Source organism: Loxodonta africana, chromosome 9 (genome assembly GCF_030014295.1).
Source record: "Loxodonta africana isolate mLoxAfr1 chromosome 9, mLoxAfr1.hap2, whole genome shotgun sequence".
NCBI lineage: Eukaryota > Metazoa > Chordata > Mammalia > Proboscidea > Elephantidae > Loxodonta > Loxodonta africana.
The window spans coordinates 96816435-96839521 of record NC_087350.1 but is presented as its reverse complement, the minus strand read 5'-3'; the positions used below and the strand labels follow the sequence as shown (position 1 = coordinate 96839521).

Below are 23087 nucleotides of genomic sequence, written 5' to 3'. Positions count from 1 at the left end.
ATAATGAAACCGAGGTTCAGAAAAGTCAATTGTCTAGGGTGACATGGTTAGGAGTGGCAGATGTGGGATTCAAAACCAAATCTTTCTGACTCCACTGTTTGTGATTTTTGTTATCACACTATACTACTTTCAACATGGTAGCAGAATAAAGGACTTAATTTGGGGTGAAAAGGCAGCAGAAAATGGTATCAGTGTAGCAACCTCCTTGCAGGACAGGGGTGAGATTTATTTACACCCATTTGTTCATTCGTTCATTTTTGGAGTGTTTTTTCTATGCTAGCAATTGTGCCTATGTAACTTGGAACCGCTAAAACATCAAAGGATATCAGGTGGCAGGACATGGAGACAGAATGGAGAACAGCAGAATTCTAGATGATGCTCTGACAGTGAGAGGACCTGCCAACCTGGCAACTCCAGCAATGCGTGGGGGACGCAGACCACCAGGACAGAGCAGCAGCATCAGGCAGAGTGATCCAGCAGGTGCCAATGAAGAGACAGCATCTCCAGCAAAGGTGTCAGGTATCCTGCAAGCAAAAGCACCACAACTTCAAAGTGCAACAAGCTCTGGAAACAGCCAGGGACCTGAAATAAATATTGTTAGAAAGGGATGAATGTAAACACTGGCCTATTCACCAGAATTGAACGATAAGCTAACGCAGGAAGAGCTGGTAGAAGTGAGGGGTGGCAAAGGTACCACTTCAGCAACAAAGACTCTTCAGTGACACTGAGAAGCTCTTTAAACTCTAGATCATAAGGGCTATCCTTATTGTAGGGAGATGCTTGACTGTTACCATAAAAAGACTGCCCAACCAAACATGTATCTAAGTGACAGAGAAATAAGAGGGTATATTTTCAGTTCAGCATGTCCCAAGTATGTTCCTTGGAAGTGGGGTGACCACATGCCTCACTTTTCCCAGAACTTCCCACGTTTACTCGTGTTGTCCTGGGTAATTATGAATAGGGCCTCATTTCACTCTCAAAAACGTTTCTGTTTGGTCAGTAAATTCCTGCATATGGTCACTCAACCCAGAAAAGCACTTCTGGGGATATTATTAATATTTCTGTTGTCCTTTTCTGAACCACCATCTCAAACTATGCTGTAAACCCTGGAGAGTGAGATATAAAAACAATTGAATTAAGAAACTTTCTCTTAAAAGAAGAACATCTATTATCATCTCGAGTAACTACTACAGTAAAACCCAAGAAACCCGGAACCTGTGTAAGGTGGCAACCTTCCAGGGAAGGAAATTTTTTCCACTAGAACAACAGAAAAGTGGTTAGACTGCACCCTGTCAAAGGCAGAAAACTTGCCAGACCCAGAAAAGGCAGTTACATCAAGTCCCAGCTCTCACAGGTTTCACTGTATTTCATTAAACACGATTTGGGAAATATTGTGTTAAAAATGTTAAACAAGATTTAGTTGCTGCTGTTAGAACACAGAGCTTCCTAGAAACTTTAATATATTAATGAATTTACAAGAGGGGCATCTACCGGGCAGTCTCCCAAACTTACTTAAACACAAAACCTTATTTTCATGAAATGTCAAAAGAGATCAGTGTTAACAGTGTTCTCACATTTTCATTTACTCAATAGAGTGCCAAGTATCTCCTGGAATTGTTCTATAGATCCTGGAGAGGTGGTGGTGAGCAAGACAAAGTTCTTGTTCTCAAGCAGTTTACGTTCTAGTGGGGGAGACAGTAAACCTACAAATATCATAATTGAAAAAAAACACTATCTTCCAAGAGACAGAAGGTTGAAATGAAACCACATCCAACAATTCTGAAGAATATTCACGAAGCGACCTGTCTTAAGACATGAGTTGGCGATGATTCGCGTCATAGTTCAGCACCATGTTTTCTGAGCAGTCTACCTATCAGACAGAAGATTCCTATGACGTCTCTCCCCCACCCCAGAATTGAGTGTACTTCAATTGACATTCTCTTCAGTATAAATGTGCCCTTGGGGTTCATTTTCCTTTGGCTCTTGCTTGTGGACTGTATTCATAATGTTTAAAAAAAAAATGTATACCTTTCTTTTAATACTATTTCCTGTCCTATCTCTGCTGAGGTGTTATTTAAAACAGCATCACTTTCCAAAGAGATCTTTCTAGTTGCCTAGTACTCAAGGAATAAATTAGAGTAAGTGGAGAGTCATTATATTCTATATACCACGGCACTGCGTATATCACACGTCACTCCCTGGGGCTGAAGCAAGGGATAAGAAGGTGCTTTAAAGAAAACAACAACCAACTCCTACCCTTTGATTAATTCTGTGCAGAAGGGAGACTCATATTTAAATAAGCCACGTTAAAACTTTCTCCCCTGGAACAAAAGCAGGAGGAGAGCCTCTTTATGTTGCAGGGGCTATAGACACCACCAGCTGAGCTGGACCCAAAGCTTCCTTCCACTGCGCAAACACTAAGCAATCTTGCTGCATTTAGCACTTCGACCAGACCACCCACCCAGACGTGGATACACAAACCACATGTGTGAGGAATGCTGTTCGGCTAGGAAATGAGTATCAGCATTTCAACCTTATTACTTGCACAGACGACCCTTTTAGTGCGACTCATTTGTTTTATCTTTTCAATAGTTTTGATTATTTTCTTTTAATGGCCTGGATTTATCCTTTTCTAGCCTTTTGAAACTTCAGAACTCTGTGATTGGGGATACATGTGGAGGAAGACATGATTATGGGGAGAAAATGAGCAAATAGCTTTCCTTTCATTCACCATCTATCTCCCCACTGCTTATGGCCTCCTACTCTGCACAGATTGCCGGGTACCCCCAATAATCAACTGAGTTATTGTAAAAGTGGACTGGAGGAGTCATCCACTCAGGTGATGTTATTTTTGTTATTTAACAGCCAGAAGAAAGCCCGGTTATAATTACTGGAGTTTTTTTTTTTTTTTTAATTTGTGCCATTTATTTCTTTCACTAGCCCTTAGGGACGATATTGGTTACCCTTCTTTAATTAAGGGGAAATTAAGACCAAGAGGCTAAGCTGACAGCCTGGGACAATTTAACAGCCTCTGGAAAAGACTGGAAATGCCCCTAAAGAAGGGGACTACATAAACAGGAAGGTGTGGATACTATTACCTGGTACAGAAAGCAGAAGCATTAAAATGTGCTCGGTATTTTCTCTTTGGGTGGTATCTCAAGCAAGAGAACAATAAAATACTCTAAGTTGCTCCACTTGTCAGAAAAAACGAGAGCACTAGTTTTGGATGCTATCTACCTGAATTACCAACAGCAGCAGAAGGGCCGTGCATAGGGCTTGATGGAGCTGCCATTTCTCCCCAGATTCACCTTGCATATCCACATGGGTCAGGATTACCCAATAAGCAAAGTATGCATGGGCTTACTTGTGTTTACTTACTAATCTGTAGTGCACAATTTCATCTGTTTTGGTGGTGAAATTCTGCACTACAGATTAGTAAGTAAACAGAAGTAAGCCCACGCATACCTTACTTACTGGTTAATCCATCCTTGGGGGACACAATTCTGAGCTGGTGGAGCAAATGTGTTGAGAAAAGCGATACAGAGCAGTCATTTCTTGTGTGAGTGCATTTCTCTGGGACAAACATCCTGTGTTGTCTTCAGCAGGCCCAAGATGCTGATCCTGACCCTCCCTCCCTACTAGAGAAAATGCAAGGCCATCATTTTAAAATAAACAAATCAATATTTGGGCTGAAACAAGGGAAGAGATTAGTCCAATTCAAGTGTGGCCATTAGAAAGCTTAACTGCCACCCAAACCCATCTGGGGCAGATGCTTCCACACCTAATATCAGCTTCTGGTTGATAAGATACAAGGCAGTCCACCATGATCCCCTAAATGGTCAGTCTGAAGATAAAGCGAGTTTCTCAAATTTGATGTAAGAGTCCCTTCACTATTAAACAGACTATTATATCCAATTCTTTAGTTATTTGCCAAGCCAAATGTATTTTATTCTTTGTGTTGTAGTTTTTTTTTTTTTTTCCTTTCTATTTAGTCAAGGTAGCATTTCTTGTTGCTATAGTAGATACAAGGCCTTTGTAGGACTGAGTCTGTCCACCAACAGCACATTGTTTAGCTCATGGGCAAAACTTCTCAAAGGAATAGAGGGAAAAATTTTAAAAAAGACTTTATAATTAACCCAGTTCATGTCAAGATTGTACCCCACCATATCTTGCCCAATCTCAGCAAATCCTAAAAAAAAAAAACAAAAAAAACCACCAGTTTCAGGACCTAGAAAATGGGGCTAGACATTGGGGACCCAAGGATGAGGCATGGACTCTCTCCTCAGCTGGCCTAGGGTGCATTGTCCTTCCTCTGTATGTCTCTTATCTCTCCATTCATTTTTCCTCAGGACTAGCACCACTTCTTGAGAAAAACCAATGGCTCATTTTTCTTCTATGCAAAGCGAAGCCAAACTGTGGTCTAATTACTCTTAAATCAGTAAGACTATACATTGTAAAGAAAATAGAGCCACAACAGTTTAGATACCAATTTAAGTAAAACACCTATTTCTGTCAATCTCTACTTACATTTCAACATGGGTTTTAGAGATGGGAAATACATCTTACATCTGCTTCATAGTTCACATAAAAGCATGTACATACACACATACACAGTGTATCTTTTACCACAGCTACACATACACACTCCATTAAAAAGATACTGACAGATTTATAAAACGTATTGGCATTGAGCTGTTAATCTCAAGAATACATTTTTACTTCATTTATTTTTGCACTGCATGGTAGCTCTGGCCACCGTTAAGATCTGTCAGTATTTCCATCAGAACTCTATTTTCAGAATACTGTAGTACAAGTGCCAAAATACATATTTACAGTTTACAGACAGCAGTGGCTTTGTCTTCCTTTTAAACGGACTTCTTCAATGCATCTGTACAAGGAATTTTCAAGGATGGCAGTGCCTACATAATTAAAAACATTATATAAAACAAAAGAGGTCAAAGGATGTAGACTTCAGGCCAAGACTGAACTAAATCATGGGAACTGGCTCCTTAACATTCGCTGCAGCTGTAGTGGTCTCTACATTACAGTCATAGTTTCACAGCAACAGTCCAAAGCAATATTATTCTGATAATATATATGTATATATACATATATATATATATACACACATATATAGGAGCAGTACATAGCATTAGTACACAACGTTAACAGTGGAAAGTGGTAAGTACACAGCAAACTACCCCAGAGATGATCATTTCCACAATGAGAAAAATGAACACAAGCCACCAAACACAAACACTGACCATCTCCAACATCCAACACCATTAAGTACGTAGAGTTAAAACATTTAAAAGTCTCTCTTAAACAAGTATGCTAACTACACATGAAGGGCTCACAATGGTGCGTGGGATGTCATGTTGGCCTAAGCAGTCTTCCGTAAAGATAAGGTGGGTCTGTAAAAGTGTCAACAGAACTTTTTGTTTCAGTGGAATACAGCCAATTTTATTGGCTCTTTCCACATAAAGGTGGGTAACGACTCAGAGAGATTTGCTTAGCAATTTAAAAATGTTTTAAGATCCTCTCTGAAGAGATTTTTTTCCCTAGAATTTTGTCTCCTGATTTTGTTTTTATGTTCTTTGCTATTTCAACACAGTACGCAAGCATATTAAAAAAAAAAAAAAAAAAAAACCACTGCCGTCGAGTGGATTCTGACTCTTAGCAACCCTATAGGACAGAGTAGAACTGCCCCATAGAGTTTTCAAGGAGCGCCTAGTGGATTCGAACTGCCAACCTTTTGGTTAGCAGCTGTAGCTCTTAACTACTACACCACCAGGGTTTCCCGCAACCACATATGAATGTACCTATTTGTCTACATGAAGACATCAGCGACATGGATTGTGATGAAGATATCAAATGACTCAAACATTTTTGTTGCTAACATGACTGCTATACCCTAAGATAAAAGGACCCTCCCCATACACATTCTGCTGCAAATCCAGAGGCAAAAGCTAGTTTATAAGGGAAAAAAAAGCTTTGTACAAACTTCATTTTTCTCTGCAAATCACTAAGGAAAGATTTAAAGAAAATTTACTATACTCTGGCTGATTCAAACCATATTCACACTCGGTTTTCTTTGAAACATATGTGTGTGTGTGTGTCTATACACACACCAAAGAAATTAAGCCCTGCCATTTTCCCCTTGTGCTTAAAACACCAAAGCCACAGTTAGGATACATGTGCTAAAAACTTATTTTAGCAGGTTTCAGAGGTGAGTTTATAGAAATGTGGCAAAACTAAATGGGTTACTTTAATAGGGGTATAACTACATGGAATCAATTGAAAATGGATTTATTTCTTCATTCAAAAATTAGATAATGAGAATATAATGGATTGAATTGTGTCCCCCCAAAATATGTGTCAACTTGGTTAGGCCGTGTGGTTGTCCTCCATTTTGTGATTTTCCCATGTGTTATAAATCATGACCTCTGCTCATGTTTAAATGGATTAGGGTGGGATTGTAATACCACCCTCGCCCAGGTCACCTCCCTGATCCAACATAAAGGAAATTTCCCTGGGATGTGGCCTGCACCACCTTTTATCTCTCAAAAGATAAAAAGAAAGGGAAGCTAGCAGAGACCTGGGGTCCTCATAACACCAAGAAACAGCACCAGGAGCAGAGCATGTCCTTTGAACCTGGGGTACCTGAGCCTGAGAAGCTCCTCACAGCCAGGGGAAGACTGAGGACAAGGAACTTCCTCCAGAGCCAATAGAGAGAGAAAGCCTTCCCCGGGAGCCGACGCCCTGAATTTGGACTTGTAGCCTACTTGACAGTGAGAGAATAAATTTTTCTTTGTTAAAGCCATCCACTTGTGGTATTTGTTACAGCAACACTAGATGACTAAGACAGAGAGTAACAGTAAAACTTCAAAATATCAACAGCATGACCCTTACTTTATCAGAATCTCATGGAAAACTCAGGTAGACTGGTAAATTTTCTTCAATTTTGGTATAAAATTTACAAACATTTATTTTGATATTTTCAAGACATCTGCCTTATTATCTAAATTTCATCACTGTAATAGCTGCCTTTCTTATTATCTTTTTCGTCTGGTCATTTCTTATGTTACCTAGTTTCTTGGTTAGCAACTTAAGAAAAAAAAAAAAAACCTTTATATTGCCAAATCATAGATTCTGCTACACAATTTAGTTACAAAAATAAAAACGGCCCAAACTACACATACACATTTCGAGTTAAACTACATAGAAATTTTGGTTAAACCACATAACTTTCTGGTTTAATTAGAATATGTGGATTAGTAGCCAGAAATTTTTAAAGATAGCTTTTCAATTTTTTGAACACTTCCATATAAACATTGTCCGCCTCTCCCACCTGTAAAATTGAAAACAAAGCACAACTAAAGCCACACAATTCAGGAGTCACAAAATGTCCAAAATGACTCAAAGGTTCTCTGAAATTACACACTGAGAAACGGACTACACAACAAACACTTCACTGCACGGTTCATGCCGGCCATCATCAAGAGTCAGAACATTGCTGAAAAAATACATATTTGTCTTCTGGGAAGACGCTACAGAGAAGAAACTGACAAGCAACACGGCTGTATTATAACTTTTAAAGGAAAAAAAATGTTTCTTTGGATAGAAATAAACAGCATAAAACCCTCCTTTTTAAAATGCAGAGTTACTCCCATTATCAGTCGGCATTTACATTACTGCCCAAAAGAATGGCTCTGGAATGACCATTTTCTGTACAGACACTAGTTAATCTCTGGATGAAAAGACAGCATCTGGCGTGGGGATAAGCAAGGGAGATACTGGACTATCAGCACACACAGAGACTTTCTTAAGGCTGATCCAGTGAACCAATCTCTGGATCCAGAAGTTGGTCTTCATTTTCTTTTGTTCCCGGTGGAGTGCCTAGTAAAAACTTGCAAGATGAGCTATTCTCATTTTGTATTTCTCCATTCATGGAGAGGATGGAATAATGACAAGAAAAGTACCTTTTTTTTCTTTCTTTTTAAAAATAATTTTTGCTTTCTTTCGCATGCCACAGGACAGATTTCTCATTTCAAAACAAGGGTACATCAAGAACAAAAATACACCCCTCCCCCCAACCATCTTTATTTTCATCAATACAAGAAATCCTTCTGGAAACATAAGCAAGTGACTAAACAGGTATCGAACCACTGAATCTACAAGTTAATACATAATCTGTTATGGTAGTATAACCAAGAATTTTCCCTCAAAAATTTTACTTTTTTCAAATATAAAAAGTCTAAGAGGATCATATGTGAACAAATAAAAATCTCTTATTCCAGGTTTTATGGTAAAGATGAACAACACACTGGCAGCTGAAGAAAGCTGAAACTCTTACTAATAAATAAATCCAAATTAAGAATTTCTACATTTCTTTAGAAAACAGGACCAGTATTCCTTTTTTTAAATGATGATCCTGTGGAATGCCTTTACTTCCACACTTAATCTAATATTGTAACAGTAAACAGACACAAGAATGATGATGACAGCTCAAGGGTGCTGGATTCAGGAAGCTTACAGGTACACTTTTGTTTAAAAGTCCTACAGGTTTATTGACTAAGGCTAGACAGCAATTAATGATCCTATTTGGTGCATTTTCTACCATGGTCCAAGATCATTACATGGATATAGCCAAGGACTGGCCCCAACTTTCAGGAAAAAGACCACGAAGAAGAAAATCAGGGTGGCTATTTGGTCCCCCCACCCCCTCCAGTTTATAATTTGTGTCCTGGAACTGGGAAAAACAAAGTTGGAAAATACAGACTGCAACAAGTTAAAGGACTTGAAAAGTTGGTGGAAAGTGGCACGGAATACGAGTAAGGTCACTGGGCTTGGGATGGCAAGGGCGTTGCATTGAAAGAGCATCCACGGGACCAAGTACTTATAACATCTGGCGGTGTCATTCCCTCAACAACTTTAGAATATCTGTATGTGATAATAAATAGATCAGTTATGTAATAAGGCAGTGTGTTGAATATGCATTCGTCTTGTGGAATGAACCACCACAGAGAGAGACATGATACCATACACATTCTTTAAGTTTTCTTGTTTTGTGTTTGATAGGTTTGTTTTCAAGGCTATCCAGGCTAACTCTTCCCGAGGATTTCCTTGGAGAGAAGAGTGGTCCGCTGAGGCTGGTTTGCTTAACCTCTCCTTTATCAAGAGATGATGACTGGCTTTAAAGAAAAATAAAGCTGAAGGTTGTTTGATTTTTATTTTTTCCCTTTTGGTTGCATCATTCTGAGTGTTTTCATATAAACAAACAAACAAACAAAAAAACTCACAACCAAAAAAAAAAAAAAAAATCCCAATAGTTTTTGATGCATCCAGTTGTATCCTCAGGATGTTCCAGATGTTTCCAGGTAACTCTGTAGTTTACGGACTGTGGTTTTGTCCAGCGAGCAAAGGTCAAAATCAAAGGTTGTGTTTGTGATATGAAAGTGTCCAGTTTCTTCTATAAGGTTCACAATCTGGAGAAAGTAAAGAAGAGAAAGTGTGGAGAATAAGCAACAGATATCAAAAGGGAAGCAGGGAGAGATGGAGGGGTCAACTACAGGGCCATAATGATAAATGTTCTTATTTACACCAATATTACAAATGGCAACAAACAATCTCTTGGCCAATTTGACAAGTCAAAATATATTAAGCCTTTGAAATTCTCAATGAGGTAGATCATATCCTTGCCATTTATACCCTTTAAACTGCTTTCAAGTCAGCAACAGACTATTTTACTCTGGATGTGGAAGGTTGTGGGGAGATTTTAAAATCCCTTTAAAAATTCATTAATGACACAGTAAACAGTGAACATGCTTAACAGATGTAAGAAGATTTTAGCCTAGAACAAAATTCCTTTTAAAAGATATACATGTACATTACATATTTATACACACATATACACATGTACATACACATTATAATGCTCAGTTTTCTGATTATACAATTGTTGGAATTCTAGAAAATACAGGAATACACAAAGAAAAAAACTGAAATAATCTACAGTCCCATCTAAAGATTCTGGGTAGTGATTGGAAAGGGGGCGTGTCATGGATTGAATTATGTCCTCCCTCCCCCCAAATATGTGTTAACTTGGCTTGGCCATGATTCCCAGTATTATTATGTGGTTGTCCACCATTCTGTCATCTGATGTGATTATCCTACGCATTGTAAAACCTAACCTCTATAATGTTAGTGAGGCAGGATTAGAGACAGTTATGTTAATGAGGCAGGACTCAATCTACATGATTGTTGTATCTTGAGTCAATCTCCTTTATGATATAAAAGAGAGACACAAGCAGAGAGCAGGGGACCTCCTACCACCAAGAAAGATGAGTCGGGAGCAGAGCTCGTTCCAGGGCCCCTGTACTGAGAAGCTCCTAGGCCAGGGAGAGACTGAGGACAAGGACCTTCCCTCAGAGCTGCTGGAGACAGAAAGGCTTCCCCTAGAGCAGGGGTCCTAAACTCGGACTTCTAGCCTCCTAAAATGTGAGAAAATAAGTTTGTTTGTTAAAGCCATCTACAGGTGGTATTTCTGTTGTAGTAGTACTAGATAACTAAGACAGGGCTCAAAGGGGCTTTCCAGTGTACTGGAACTGTTTTGTTGCTTGATGTGATGTTGATTACATAGGATGTGTTCACTTTGTGAAAATTCACCTAGCTGTACACTTTGTTATACTTCAATAAAAAAATGAATACAAATATGTATTTGTTACTTATAGTCATGTTCAGTTGACTCCCTTGGGTATTCGGGGGAGATAAATATTATCTACAAAAAGAAAGGATGCCTTTGTCTCCCCATGTGCAATAGTTATACCAAATGACTTTTTCAGTTCTTAATGTATTAGCTCCAGCTGTTAGAAAAATGTTAAACAACAGTGGTGACCAAGGCACTGTTCTCTTGCCTTAGCTTTCATGACGCTTCTGAGGTTTCAGAGTTAAAAAAGATGCTGGTTATTGGTTTGAGAGGTTCTTTTATCATGTTAAGTGTCTTCTCATTCCTATTTAAAAAAATATTATCAGATAAGGATGCTGTGCTGGGCCAAGTGGGTTTTAAGTATGAGGACGGTGGGCAAATGAGAGGGAGGGGAATTAACGTCAGCAGGGTTTTGGGGGGAGGAAGGAAAATAGGCAATAGGGTAACAAAAAATATTTTCACAGAGAAGTCACTTGACAAACTCTTCCACTTGGGTTTAGTTGCCTCTGTTACTCCCTTTCTATCACATGCTTGTGATTCTGTTTAGTGCATAAATCTTAAAACAGAGAATAATTTTAATTACTTAGCCTATCATTTATTCAATGAAGTTTTAAATTTCCTAATTTCTGTTTGAAAAAGAACAGAACTGAAACTTCTAACCTTCTCTTCTTGCTGAAAGTTAGCTAGTTTCCTTTAAAAAATAGGAAATTTGTGAACTATTCCCTATGGGTCACTGGCTTTTAATCAAAAATGTGTTCCCCATCCTGACATTTTACTTGACGTCCATAGAAGCATAAAAGATGTACTAAGCCTCAATCCAGTTAACTGCACAACTCCAGATTGAGTTGTTACTGCCTTATTCAATCTCTGTAATGATTTTGTACAGATATGACTACGGTTTTAATAATAAAACAAGTTACTCTCATTGTGGAACCATGACAGACTGCAAATTACCTACCAAATATCCATTTACCCCTTCTTCTTTACTAACAGAAGCCAGCTTTTCTGGGAATAGTAATAAGCCCAGCTAAAACATTTGCTTCCCCAGACCTATTTGCATTACTTGGCAGCCACTGCTATTTAAAATTCATTTGTCAGAAGTCACTGGGCTTTCAGAAAAACGTTTGAAATGAGTATAAACAATGGAAATGTGCCTTTTGCCCTTGACCCTTCTTCCTGTCTGGAATAAAGATGCAATGCCTGGAAATGCAGCAGCTATCTTCCCATCATGAGGATGAATGCAACATATGAAAGATGATAGAAGAAAAGGATACTGTGGCCTTGGATTACTTAACTCTAGGCTTATTGTTATTATGACCTGGGGGGTGGGAGGGAGGAGCCTTACTTGATTAAACCATTGGGCCCATGCGGGATTCTAACGCCTGCATCAACATCCTATTAGAAAGGTGTGCCCAATTACAGTTAAAGTACTACATACATAGTATTTCTCACTCAAATCTTATTATTAACAGTAAAAGACTTCTAAAATGGTCATTCATTTGTTTTATTAGTTAGTAATTACAGAGCTTTGGGCAAGTCACCCAGGCACATCTACATACAATTGACTTGAAAGATTTGTGTGTGTAGACATTGCTGAGATGCATGCAGCAATGTCCACACACACAAATCTTTCAAGTCAATTATACACTTACTGTACTTACTGGGAAACCCTAGTGGCATAGTGGTTAAGTGATACGGCTGCTAACCAAAAGGTTGGCAGTTCGAATCCAGCACGTGTTCCTCAGAAACTCTATGGGGCAGCTGTACTCTGTCCCATACGGCTACTATCAGTCAGAATTGACTTGATGGCAATGAGTTTGGTTTGGTTTTTTTATATACCTACTGTGGATTGAATTAAGAGTACTTCACAAAGTAAATTATCTTTTTTGCTAACTTGTACAGTAATACTATGGACCTAGTACAAATGTATAAATTTCAGGATAGAAACAAATAGCCTCTTCAGAGATACTCTTAATTTCATATTTACACAATGAAGGCAAATAACAAGTAGACCAGAGCCTGACTCCTCCCCACAACCAGAAGGCCAGTAGGTGAATGACGAGGCATTCAGAATAAAGAGTCCTGGATTTGGCATATCGAGTTCTGAACCTGGTCATCATTTGAATGGCATTGGACAGAACACTAGAACCTCTGAGCCTTGGTTTTCTCATCTGTGAAATGGAGATAATTCCACTTGCTCTACCTATCTTACAGGGTTGTGCAAGGGATCAAATAAGATGTGGCAAACGAAGCAGAACTTCTTTATAAATTGCTACATTGGTCAGAGCAACATGCTTATGATTACCATATAAACATAAGCTTATCCTTAATTATTTGGGAAGCATCTATCCAGCATATGAATTATCAGTCTGCGTGTGCTTTTCTCCTCCCCATCCCACCTTGACTGTTGCCATTTCAATTAAACTAAAACAAGTGAAGCAGGGAAATGCCAGAGGCTAAAACTCAAGAAAGGCCTATTCGAAATTTTCTTTTTTAATAATTATAATAAAAGTTTGCAGGGGAAAGGGAAGGATATAAAGGGAAAGAGTAAATGAAGGAAAGTACTTGACATGACAGATTAAACCACAATGTAGGGGTCAAAGAAGTAAAACTAGTCACCGTCAAGTCGATTCCCACACATAGCGACTCCACGCATGCCCCGTAGGGCTTTCAGTAGCTGATTTTTCAGAAGTGTATCTGCAGGCTTTTCTTCTCAGGAGCTTCTGGGTGGACTTGAACCTCCAACCTTTCGGTTAGCAACTGAACATGTTAACCATTTACACCACCCTGGGACTCCAGTCCTATACTTTCCCCTTAAAATAACCAGGTAATCCTGAAACCATGTTTTAAAAAAAAAAAAAAATTGGTTTTCTGTCCTTCAATATAGCTGCCCTCTAATTACTGAACAATAAACAGAAAACTGGGTGATAAAAATTCTTTCCAGAAAAAGCCACTTAATTTTAAAGCAAATAAACCATTTGCCCACTGGGAGATTTGTCCCAGTCACTTCATATGCATTACAGTATCTTCCAGGTTTCCAGTGCACCCACCACCCCCTCTGCCTGCAGACACACACACACAAAGACATACAGGGGCCTGATGAATCTGACTTAAAGAAGCCCACGTTTTTATGGGAGCCTATACGAACAAAAAAAAAAAAATTTTTTTTTTTTATACGAACACATCAAGGTAAATGCAGGAACAGCCTCAAAGCAGCAGTAGTGGCTGCAGCTGGGGGATTTCAGGACTGTGTGCCAAAGCCAACAGCATTAATTATTTGAATTATTAGAGTATGCACTCCTGTCCTCAATTAAGTAAAAAAGACTTCATAAAGAAAAACAAGTGTCAGTTCCTTTCCAGGAATCCTGAAGGTTAGACCATCAGAAACCTAACATTAAAATGTCTTATTCCAAGGACACGGGCCACGAAGCCTAAAAATACCCCACTAGTTTCCAAATAACTTCACTCTGCCTTTCTATACGGATAACCCATTCAGTCACGCAGTGGGACTCTACCCTGCTTAACGCTACCATAATGAATGTCTCCCCAAAATAACAATAATAAAAAATGCAGTGAGCACATATAAGAAAAAACAGGCAAGGACAGATGGTGGGAGCGGTTGCAAACGAAGAGTGTGTAAACTGCTTAAGTCATTTTTCAGATGATGGTTGCTGCAAAAACATTTGCAGTGGATTATTTCCTGCCACGTCAGCCTTTTTGGGGGTGCCATGCAGGCTATTGTTTTTTTTTTTTTTTAAACAGAGTAGGATCTACTTGTTAAGTCTGTAGTTCCCTCCTCCAACCCTGCTTTTAATTATAAAAAGATGACGTATCATTTTTTGCCGCTGTTGTTCTTAGTTGCCGTTGAGTTGGCTCCAACCCATGGCGACCTTACGTATAACAAAAGGAAACGTCGCCTCGTCCTGCACCATCTTCATGGTCGTTGGTACATTTGAGTCCATTGCTGCAGCTACTGTGTACTGCTTCCAACCTATGAGGCTCACCCTCCAGCACTGTATCAGACAATATGCAGTTGTAATCCATTAGGTTTTCATTGGCTGATTTTCAGAAGGAGATCACCAGGCCTTTCTTCCTAGCTTGTCTTAGTCTGGACGTTCCAGTGAAATCTGTCCACTATGGGTGACCCTTTTGGTATTTGAAATACTGGTGCCATAGCATCCAGCAACACACAAGACACCACAGTATGACAAACAGACAAGTACTGGGCATTATTTTTAGACTCATTATATTAAACAATCCGGGTTCTTTTTGCCTGAAACAATCCCTTCAGTGAGAAGGAAGTAAGGAAGGAGGTTTGCTTTAACTTCGCCTGCTCAGACTGGCAGGTCTCGGATAACTTAGGTCTTCCTAGAGAATGGCCCTGGCTCTGGACTACAAAGCTCACTGTCTTAGATTAAAGGATTAAAGGAGCCCTGATGGTACAATGGTTAAGAACTCAGATGCTAACCAAAAGGCTGGTGGTTTGAACCTGCCACTCCATGGGAGACCTGGCAATCTGCTCCTGTAAAGATTTCAGCCTAGGAAACCCTATGGAACAGTTCTACTCTGTCCTATAGGTTCACTATGAGTCAGAATTGACTCAACAACACCCAGCAACAACTCTGGGTTAAGCCATCAGGCTCCAATCTACAAGGAGCGCTAAAACATGGCAGGAGATTTCCCAGAACGCAGACAAGCACTCTCAGAAAAACACTTTGCAGACAGGGCTCTATGTATTGTTTAAAGGAGTACACTGACATGTCACTCAGGGAGAGAGTTGAAGTCTCATTCCCCTTGTCTCTAAAGATAATTCTGAAAGAATTACAGCCCGTATCTAAATTGCTAATCTGTCTTTTAGGGAAGCCCCATTTCCTTCAGAGCTCTGGATGCAAATCCAGACTCAGAGCTGAATTGGCTGGGAGATTAGAAGTGATCAGTCTCCCTTTCCAAATAAGTGGGGAATACATGGCTTAAAACCAAAACCAAAGCAAACCCACTGCCATCGAGTCAATTCCGACTCATAGTGACCCTACAGGACAGAGTAGAACTGCCCGATAGTTCCCAAGGGGCGCCTGGTGGATTCGAACTGCCAACTTCTTAGTTAGCAGCTGCAGCACTTAACCACTATGCCACCAGGGTTTCCACATGGTTTAAAGAGGAATCAAATGATTAGTCCTAGGTGGCTTAGGGACGCAAGTATTCTTGAATCAGTGCTCTCTGTTCGTGAAACTAGATGCTGGTGCCAGTACCTCATGGTCCCAGAGTAATAAAACAAAGCTTTTAACTGCTTTTGTGAGCCAAATAAAATTGTCAGACCAGATTTTTTGAGAGGATGCATTTAACAGCAAGAGTCTAAAGAAAAGCTCTAGGATATAACCCTGGGCCCACCAGAAATCCTGCTTCAGGTGCTCAGGTCTTCATGGTAGAGGATACGTAGACTTTGTGGAATGCATTCTATGAGATGAGCAGCTCTCAAGGTGGAGAATAACATTAGTTTTCAACAATGCTATGTTTTACAATAGGAATTAATTAAGCAGTAAACCGTGACAGGACATGCATCATGGTATCATAATCACAAGCCTCAGCTGCATTACAAGGCAAAAGGCCAAAGACTGAGAGCTTTCAACCAGCCCGGGAATGCAATTAGGGTGAAATGCTGCGTGCCCTGGAGTGCCTTTATGCCAGGTTAAAAATTCATAGATATCGCACTCTCCCTCTAGAATACTAAAATAATCCACTTGGATGGAGTTCCCTTGCAATTCTTTCAAAGGTCAAAATAAAGGACAATGTTAAACTGGGAATGCCAATGACACCCCAAGGTAAGGCCCTGCCCAATGGCCTAGTATCCCCGACTCATTGCCTAGACTTTCTTTGTGAAGGTATCCCAACCCTGCCCAAACATCTGTCTCACCCTCCTTTGGGATAAAACTATTTATTCACTATTTGGGGCCAGCTTGAACGTTAATAGCTTTATCGGACAACTGCTCCACAGTGGTTCAGAGTTGGCAATTAGAAAAGGATGGCTAAGACTGGGAAACAGATTTCCATCAATATACAGTAAATTAGTCCCAAATAATTGTTGAGTGGCATGCGAAACAACGATCAGTTTTACAGAAGAAAGATGAAGAAAAACACTAGCAAAATACTAGAATATGTCTTAGGGTAAACCACTCAAATCCTCCTTCCCCTTCCCATACATACTCACTTAAGGGGAAATAATGCAAGTGGTGCAACTTATCCCCAATTAAGAATCACAAATCTGTAATCTTTAGTTCAAACCTGAAACTTCTTTTCTTGTTGTTAGGCGCTGTTTGAGTTGATTCCAACTCATAGCAACCTCATGTGACAGGGCAGAACTGTCCCATACCGTTTTCTAGGCTGTTATTCTTATGGAGCAAATCCAGGTCTTTTTTCCCACAGAGATGCTGAAAACTCTAGAAGGGTTAAAACCTAAATGTCTATCAGACAGATGGATGGGTAAACAAAATGTTGTACATGCATACAATGGAATATTACTCAGCCATAAAGAGGAATGAAGTCCTGATACATGCTACTACATGGATGGACCCTGAAAACACTATGCAGAGTCAAGTCAGTCACAAAAGGACAAATATTGTCTGATCACACTTAGATGAAACAGGCCAATGTATAGTGACCAAAGGTTATTAGTGGCTACGAGGGAGAGATAGGAAATCTTTGTTAACAGTGGTGGAATAATTTGGAAATGCATAAGGGTGATGGCTGTACCACTGCTGATTATTAAATATTCATTGTCACTGAACTGTACATGTAAAAAATGCTGAACTGTCAATTGTTTTGTTACATATATTTTTACCATAAAAAAACAATAAAAAAAAACTTATCAGGACAATCAGAAAATCTGGTCTATGTTTGACAATATGTATTTATAGATTTAGGCAAAAACATAAACAGAATACAAATGTGACCATCAGCCATTAAAGGTTTGAAACAAAAAGCAAAACAAAACACGTGCGCGCATATACACACAGCTGGGGTAAATTAAGTACTAATTAGAAGTCATTTGAGAACAGTTAAAAAAAAAATTCAAACAGTGAAATAATTTACAAACCTACCCTGGAGTTCAGAGCACACAGCCTTCTCTTTGGAAATTAAATAAAAATTATTTTATCAATAGCCACTGTTGAAGCAATAGAGGCATATACTGTAACTGTATGAAAACTAAAAACCTCCCTTCTTATCTTTGCAAAACATCACATTTCCACACTCTACAAATGTTTCACAGTGGAGTTCATAATAACAGAATATAAGTTGTAGAAGATATGGGAAATAAGGAAAAAATTATTTTCCCCAGAATAGTACTGGCAAGAGGTTATTAAATTGAATCACAAATGTTTACAACACTTGACTAAAAAGTCTTTTCACTGTTATCCCATAAAATCATAAGCCTGGACCCAAAGATTTTTGCATTCCTACTATCCCCTCCCTCTCTCAGCCTGCATTACAGCATCCACTGCTGAGGGGTCACTACATTCCAGCATCACCTCTGCTAGTGCCCATTTTTCATCTGCCCTCAGCAACAAGGGCAAGACAGCAATCTCCACACAGGCCCAAAGCAGACTTCCAGGTGGCCTCAGAAATGAGCACCTTCCCCAAATTCTTTTGCAAATGGCATCAGCCCAGATAATGTGCAGCTGAAGTGGCCTCAAAGTGCTATCACACAACCCCAGGGCAAAGTAGGCCTTGAGGCTTTGGGAAAGGGCTTGCTAAAAAGCATTTCTCACCTGTTGCAGAATATGTCTTTCCCTCAGCGTCATTAACCTTCTGTGAAGCTCTACCAGTTCATCTAGGTATGCCTGAAAAAGAAGAGTATCCCCCAAAAGAACAGACACTTTTAGAAGCCATGCAAAAATAAGTAAATACAAGCTGCAGCTGGATGTTCCCCAATGAACTACCTCAGTCCCAATACCCAAAAAGCCTTTGCAGACCAAGCCTCTCTTGGTCTGACCATTACCTTTATCAAGTCAGCTTTAAAGAAAAAAAAAAGTGGGTAATTCTTGTTCTTATTTGCTCTCAACAAAATTCAAGTAGGCAGACTGGCACTCTCCCAACAAGTCCTCTACAGAGATCTGGGGACTCGATGCTAAATTGTGAGTTTAAACAGGTTGGCACAGGCTACTTTAATTTTTTATTCTTCAATCTCAGAAGTCTGTTGACTAAGAGAAAAAAAGGTTTATAAGTTTGAACGTGGAAGAAACAATGGACATTACCATTTATATCTGGACAGAGTCTTTAAAAAAACAAAACAAAACAAGTGTTCCTACTAACACCCAACATTTGCCAGTCAACAATGCCAGCAGGTGACAGAAGGCTGTCTTATGAAACACGGAGGTCACTGTCCAAATCAGCATCTGGTTTGTTGAGAGCCTCTCTGAAGGGGCCAAGAGACACCGAGGGGCAGATTACCCAGTAAGCAAGAGACACAAGGGCTTATTTGTGTTTACTTACTAATCTGTGGTACACAATTTCATATCGGTCTCACCAGGTTCAAAGATGTGGTGAGACCTGTGTGAAATTGTGCAAGACAGATTAGTAAGTAAGCACAAGTAAGCCCGTGCGTCCCTTGCTTACTGGGTAATCCACCCTTGGGTGTATCTCTCTTTCCATATGCTCAGCCTCTCGAATCTTTGTTAGTGTAACTGCATGGGTGCGCCTAGCTTCATCTGCATCAAAGGCCAAGGAAAGTTTTGTGAATGCTGACCCTTCAAAGCATTCAGGGTTCTGCTCGCACCAGGTGATTTAAGCCCACATAGGCCCTGCAGTCAGATTTCAGATGCAAGATGCACACTCTGGGGGAGCATGGTGTGCTAGGTTCAGGTGTCCTGTTCACCTGAGAGCACTTGACCCCCTACCTCCACGACAATTCTCTTACCTCCCCATTCCACGTGCCTGAAATCCCTTGGCGATGCAGGCATCATGGGAAATGCTAGCGTAAGGCCAAGCTAAGTACTAATGATTTAAGCAAGACTTGAAAAAACAAACTACAAAGCACTGGGATGAAGTGCTCGTCGTTTGGGCACTTCTGATGAAGAGAATGAAAGGAGAACCGGCAAGAATGACCAAACGGGACAAAGGAACAGATGTTTTGGTGTTGCAGCACTCGCAGCCATGGGGTAGAAACCCACCTTGTCACATTCACCATTCTTTATTTGCTTATCTGATTTGCTTTGCTTTATTGGACTTTTCACTTCAAGAATCTAGGGATCAAAGAGAACACTGTGTTAAACTTGACTTCAAGCACTTCTTGGCTAACCAGCCACATAAACAAAGGCACTTTACTGAATGAAACGCTGTGCGGAAATAACATCACTTTCCAAATGGCACTTCTCGTCTACATATTCTCTTTCTTCTTATCCTACTTTTCTTGAAAAATAAATTATTTATATTTGAAATGCTGAGTCAGGGCAATAGAACTTTAAAAATATGGATGATAAGGAAATTGATCTAAGCTTCCCAGGCTGACTCTCTTCTGTGACAACATTTGCACACATATGTACAGCAGCTGAGTTATACTGAGACTATAGTCCCCCTTTGGCAAGAATTTTTTCTTATTCATTCTGCTGTGTCGGCATGACTATCAGTGCTCAGTATGCTAAAAACTAGGGATGATTTAAAAAAAATTCAAATGCCCTTTTTAGTACCTGACTTTCAGATTCTAAGTTATCCATATGCTCTAAATTAATGCAGCTTTGAAAATGAAGATGGCCATCAGTTACACTGGTTGCTCCCAACCTGAGGTTCTCCAACTCAGAAACAAATGAGCCCAGACTATCCTTCTGTATTTTAAGAAGTGATTTGTTTACCCATGATAAAACACCAAGTGCCTTTGCTTTCATCTGTACCGATCACAACTTCGGTTTTTATACTGTTCAGATTATTGATGTGCAGCTATGTTTCTAATTGATAAAAAGTATAAATGAATTACTATTTAATAAATACAGTTGATTTATTAGACAGAATCTTTAAAACCGAAGATTCTGAGGAAAACACTTTTTAAATGGCTCTCGGTTGAAAAGGTAGTTTCTCCTTATTAATGAGAAGCATTTGCAAATGTGTATAAATATAAAAAGTAACTTATCTTTTTCACTATAACCTCATTACCCAGTTAGTTATTAGAATCTGAGGCTAATATAAGGAGGAATATGCCAAATTGAGGAAGAATTGATGCCTTTGACTTATGATGTTGGCAAAGAATATCGAATATACCATGGACTGCCAGAAGAACGAACAAGTTTGTCTTGGAAGAAGTACAGCCAGAATGCTCCTTGGAATTAAGGAGAGTGAGACTTTGTCTCACATACTCTGGACATATTATCAGGAGGGACCAGTCCCTGGAGAAGGACATCATGCTTGGTAAAGTAGAGGGTCAGTGAAAAGAGGAAGACCCTCAATGAGACAGATGAAACAGTGGCTACAACAATGGGCTGAAACATAGCAACGACTGTGAGGACGGCATAGGACTAGGCAGTGTTTTGTTCTGTTGTACACGAGGTTGCTATGAGTTGGAACCGACTTACAACAACAAAAAAATTTTTTTAAATCACAGCACATGCCAAATCGAGGACTTATTTAAGAAGCCTCATATTCCTACCTTTTCTCTTTACGCATTCCCTATCCTAATTCAATCAGCTCTGTTTTGAGGTCTACCATATTCTATAGCCCAAAGAAGATTTTAAGAATGAATGCACTTTTAATTTGTAGTAAAACCAGTACTGACTGGCTCAGGGACCTAAGCTTAGGTTTTGGGGCCTCAGGAAATAAAATGAGAGAGATGGACAAGATAGTATCCAAGTTCCCATGCAGCTGTAAAATTTTATACCACTAACGGACATTTTACATGTTGAGGATAGGACCATGACATTCTGGAAAAGACCAAATACTTCTAAAAGGGGATATTTTCCATTGAATTTAGAGTAATGTATTTTATAGGTATAGGTAAGAATTGTGCTTTGAAAATCGCCCTTATTTCTTCTTATTTTTTAACCTTAAGACAACCAAATGGCCAATTTGACCAGATTAACTTAAAATACAATACTTCTGGCAATTCAAGGAAATTACTTAACAGCAGAGGCAAGGCAATCATTTTTTTTTAACATGCTTCACAGTAAAGGGAGCCAACCCCCCGCCCCCCCTACATTCACAATTTCCTCCTCTCTATTGTTGTTGTTGGAAATGAGACCTCCAGGGAAAACTTGGTGCTCAGAGACCTAGGAGTAAGTAGGTCAGTAGATGGCACTCCTCCCCAACTCAGAGCCCAGGCTGGGCAGTGCAGAGACAATCTGCTGAGATTTCAGGCAAGGGAAAAAAACAGTGCCCGCCTGCTTGCCTTGTGCATTAATTAGAGAATGGGTTTGGTTCCCATCATGTCCCACCTCCCCCTAGGTCCCATTCCCCAGCTCACTGCACTCTGGGTGTCAAAGTGACGGAGGACTGTATGTTTGCAATGGAACTTTGCTGACTAGGTTTAGAGACTTCTACCATCTTCTCTTCAGAGCAGAAAACAGAGCATTGGGGGAGCTTAAGTCCCACCCCACACATTCCGCAGTGCTACAGCACAGAAGGCCAAAATACATTGAAATCCTAGTTTCTTTCTTCTGAAGCTGCAGTGGCAGGAACAAAAGCTCCGGGTGTCAGTGATCCGCCTCAAGTTACTGAGTGGCTGCCCAGAAAGGGCTCAGTTAATCTTCCTTCTTTGATCTCTCCCTGCTCCAAAATAAACAGCTTTGTCAAAACCTCATTCTGAGAGCTGAGCCATGTTGAAGACAATTGTTTTATTTATGATCATTTCTTATCTTTAGGGAAACGACTCCAGAATATAAAAGTACAGCACCTTGTCTTCCACGGGCTTATTTCAAACCAGTTTAACTGGATACTTTCATTCAACATGCCTTGCAGGCTGAGAGGTAATTTATGATATTTTGAATATTTTAAGTCGGGTCCATTGGATCACTTCCTTCCGTCAAGGTTCTCCCCCCTCCATACTTTCCGCTTTAAAGGACCTGGTACTTAGATTTTATTTGAAATTGACATAAGGGAGGTTTGGAGTGAAAGGACCATCTCTGATTAAAACAGTGCAAAACTGTTATTCCCATTGAGCTACACTGAGGGAGGCAGAAACCCAGACAGCCTAAATGCACCATTTATAATATGGTAAAAACTCATTGCTGTCCAGTCGATTGTGACTCATAGCAACCCTGTAGGACAGAGAACTGTCCCACAGGGTTTCCATGGAGGCTGTCTTTATGGAAGCAGACTGCCACATCTTTCTCCCTCAGAGAAGTTGGTGGGTTTGAACTGCCAACTTTTTGGTTAGCAGCCGAGGACTTAACCACGGTGCCAC

General features: G+C 39.8%; 1 protein-coding gene across 2 annotated transcripts in view; it reads right to left on the bottom strand.

The window, feature by feature from the left end:
* Window positions 1-5658: 5658 nt before the first annotated feature.
* MLLT3 (MLLT3 super elongation complex subunit) overlaps window positions 5659-23087 on the bottom strand; it is a 302423-nt gene continuing 284994 nt past the window's right edge. For both annotated transcript variants that reach the window (XM_064290449.1, XM_064290450.1), the window contains exons 9-11: window positions 19873-19944; window positions 18472-18543; window positions 5659-9488 (exon numbers count right to left, since the gene is read on the bottom strand). In XM_064290449.1, coding sequence (XP_064146519.1) covers window positions 9357-9488; window positions 18472-18543; window positions 19873-19944 — 276 coding nt within the window. In that variant the 3' untranslated portion in view covers window positions 5659-9356. The remainder of the gene's footprint in view (window positions 9489-18471; window positions 18544-19872; window positions 19945-23087) is intronic.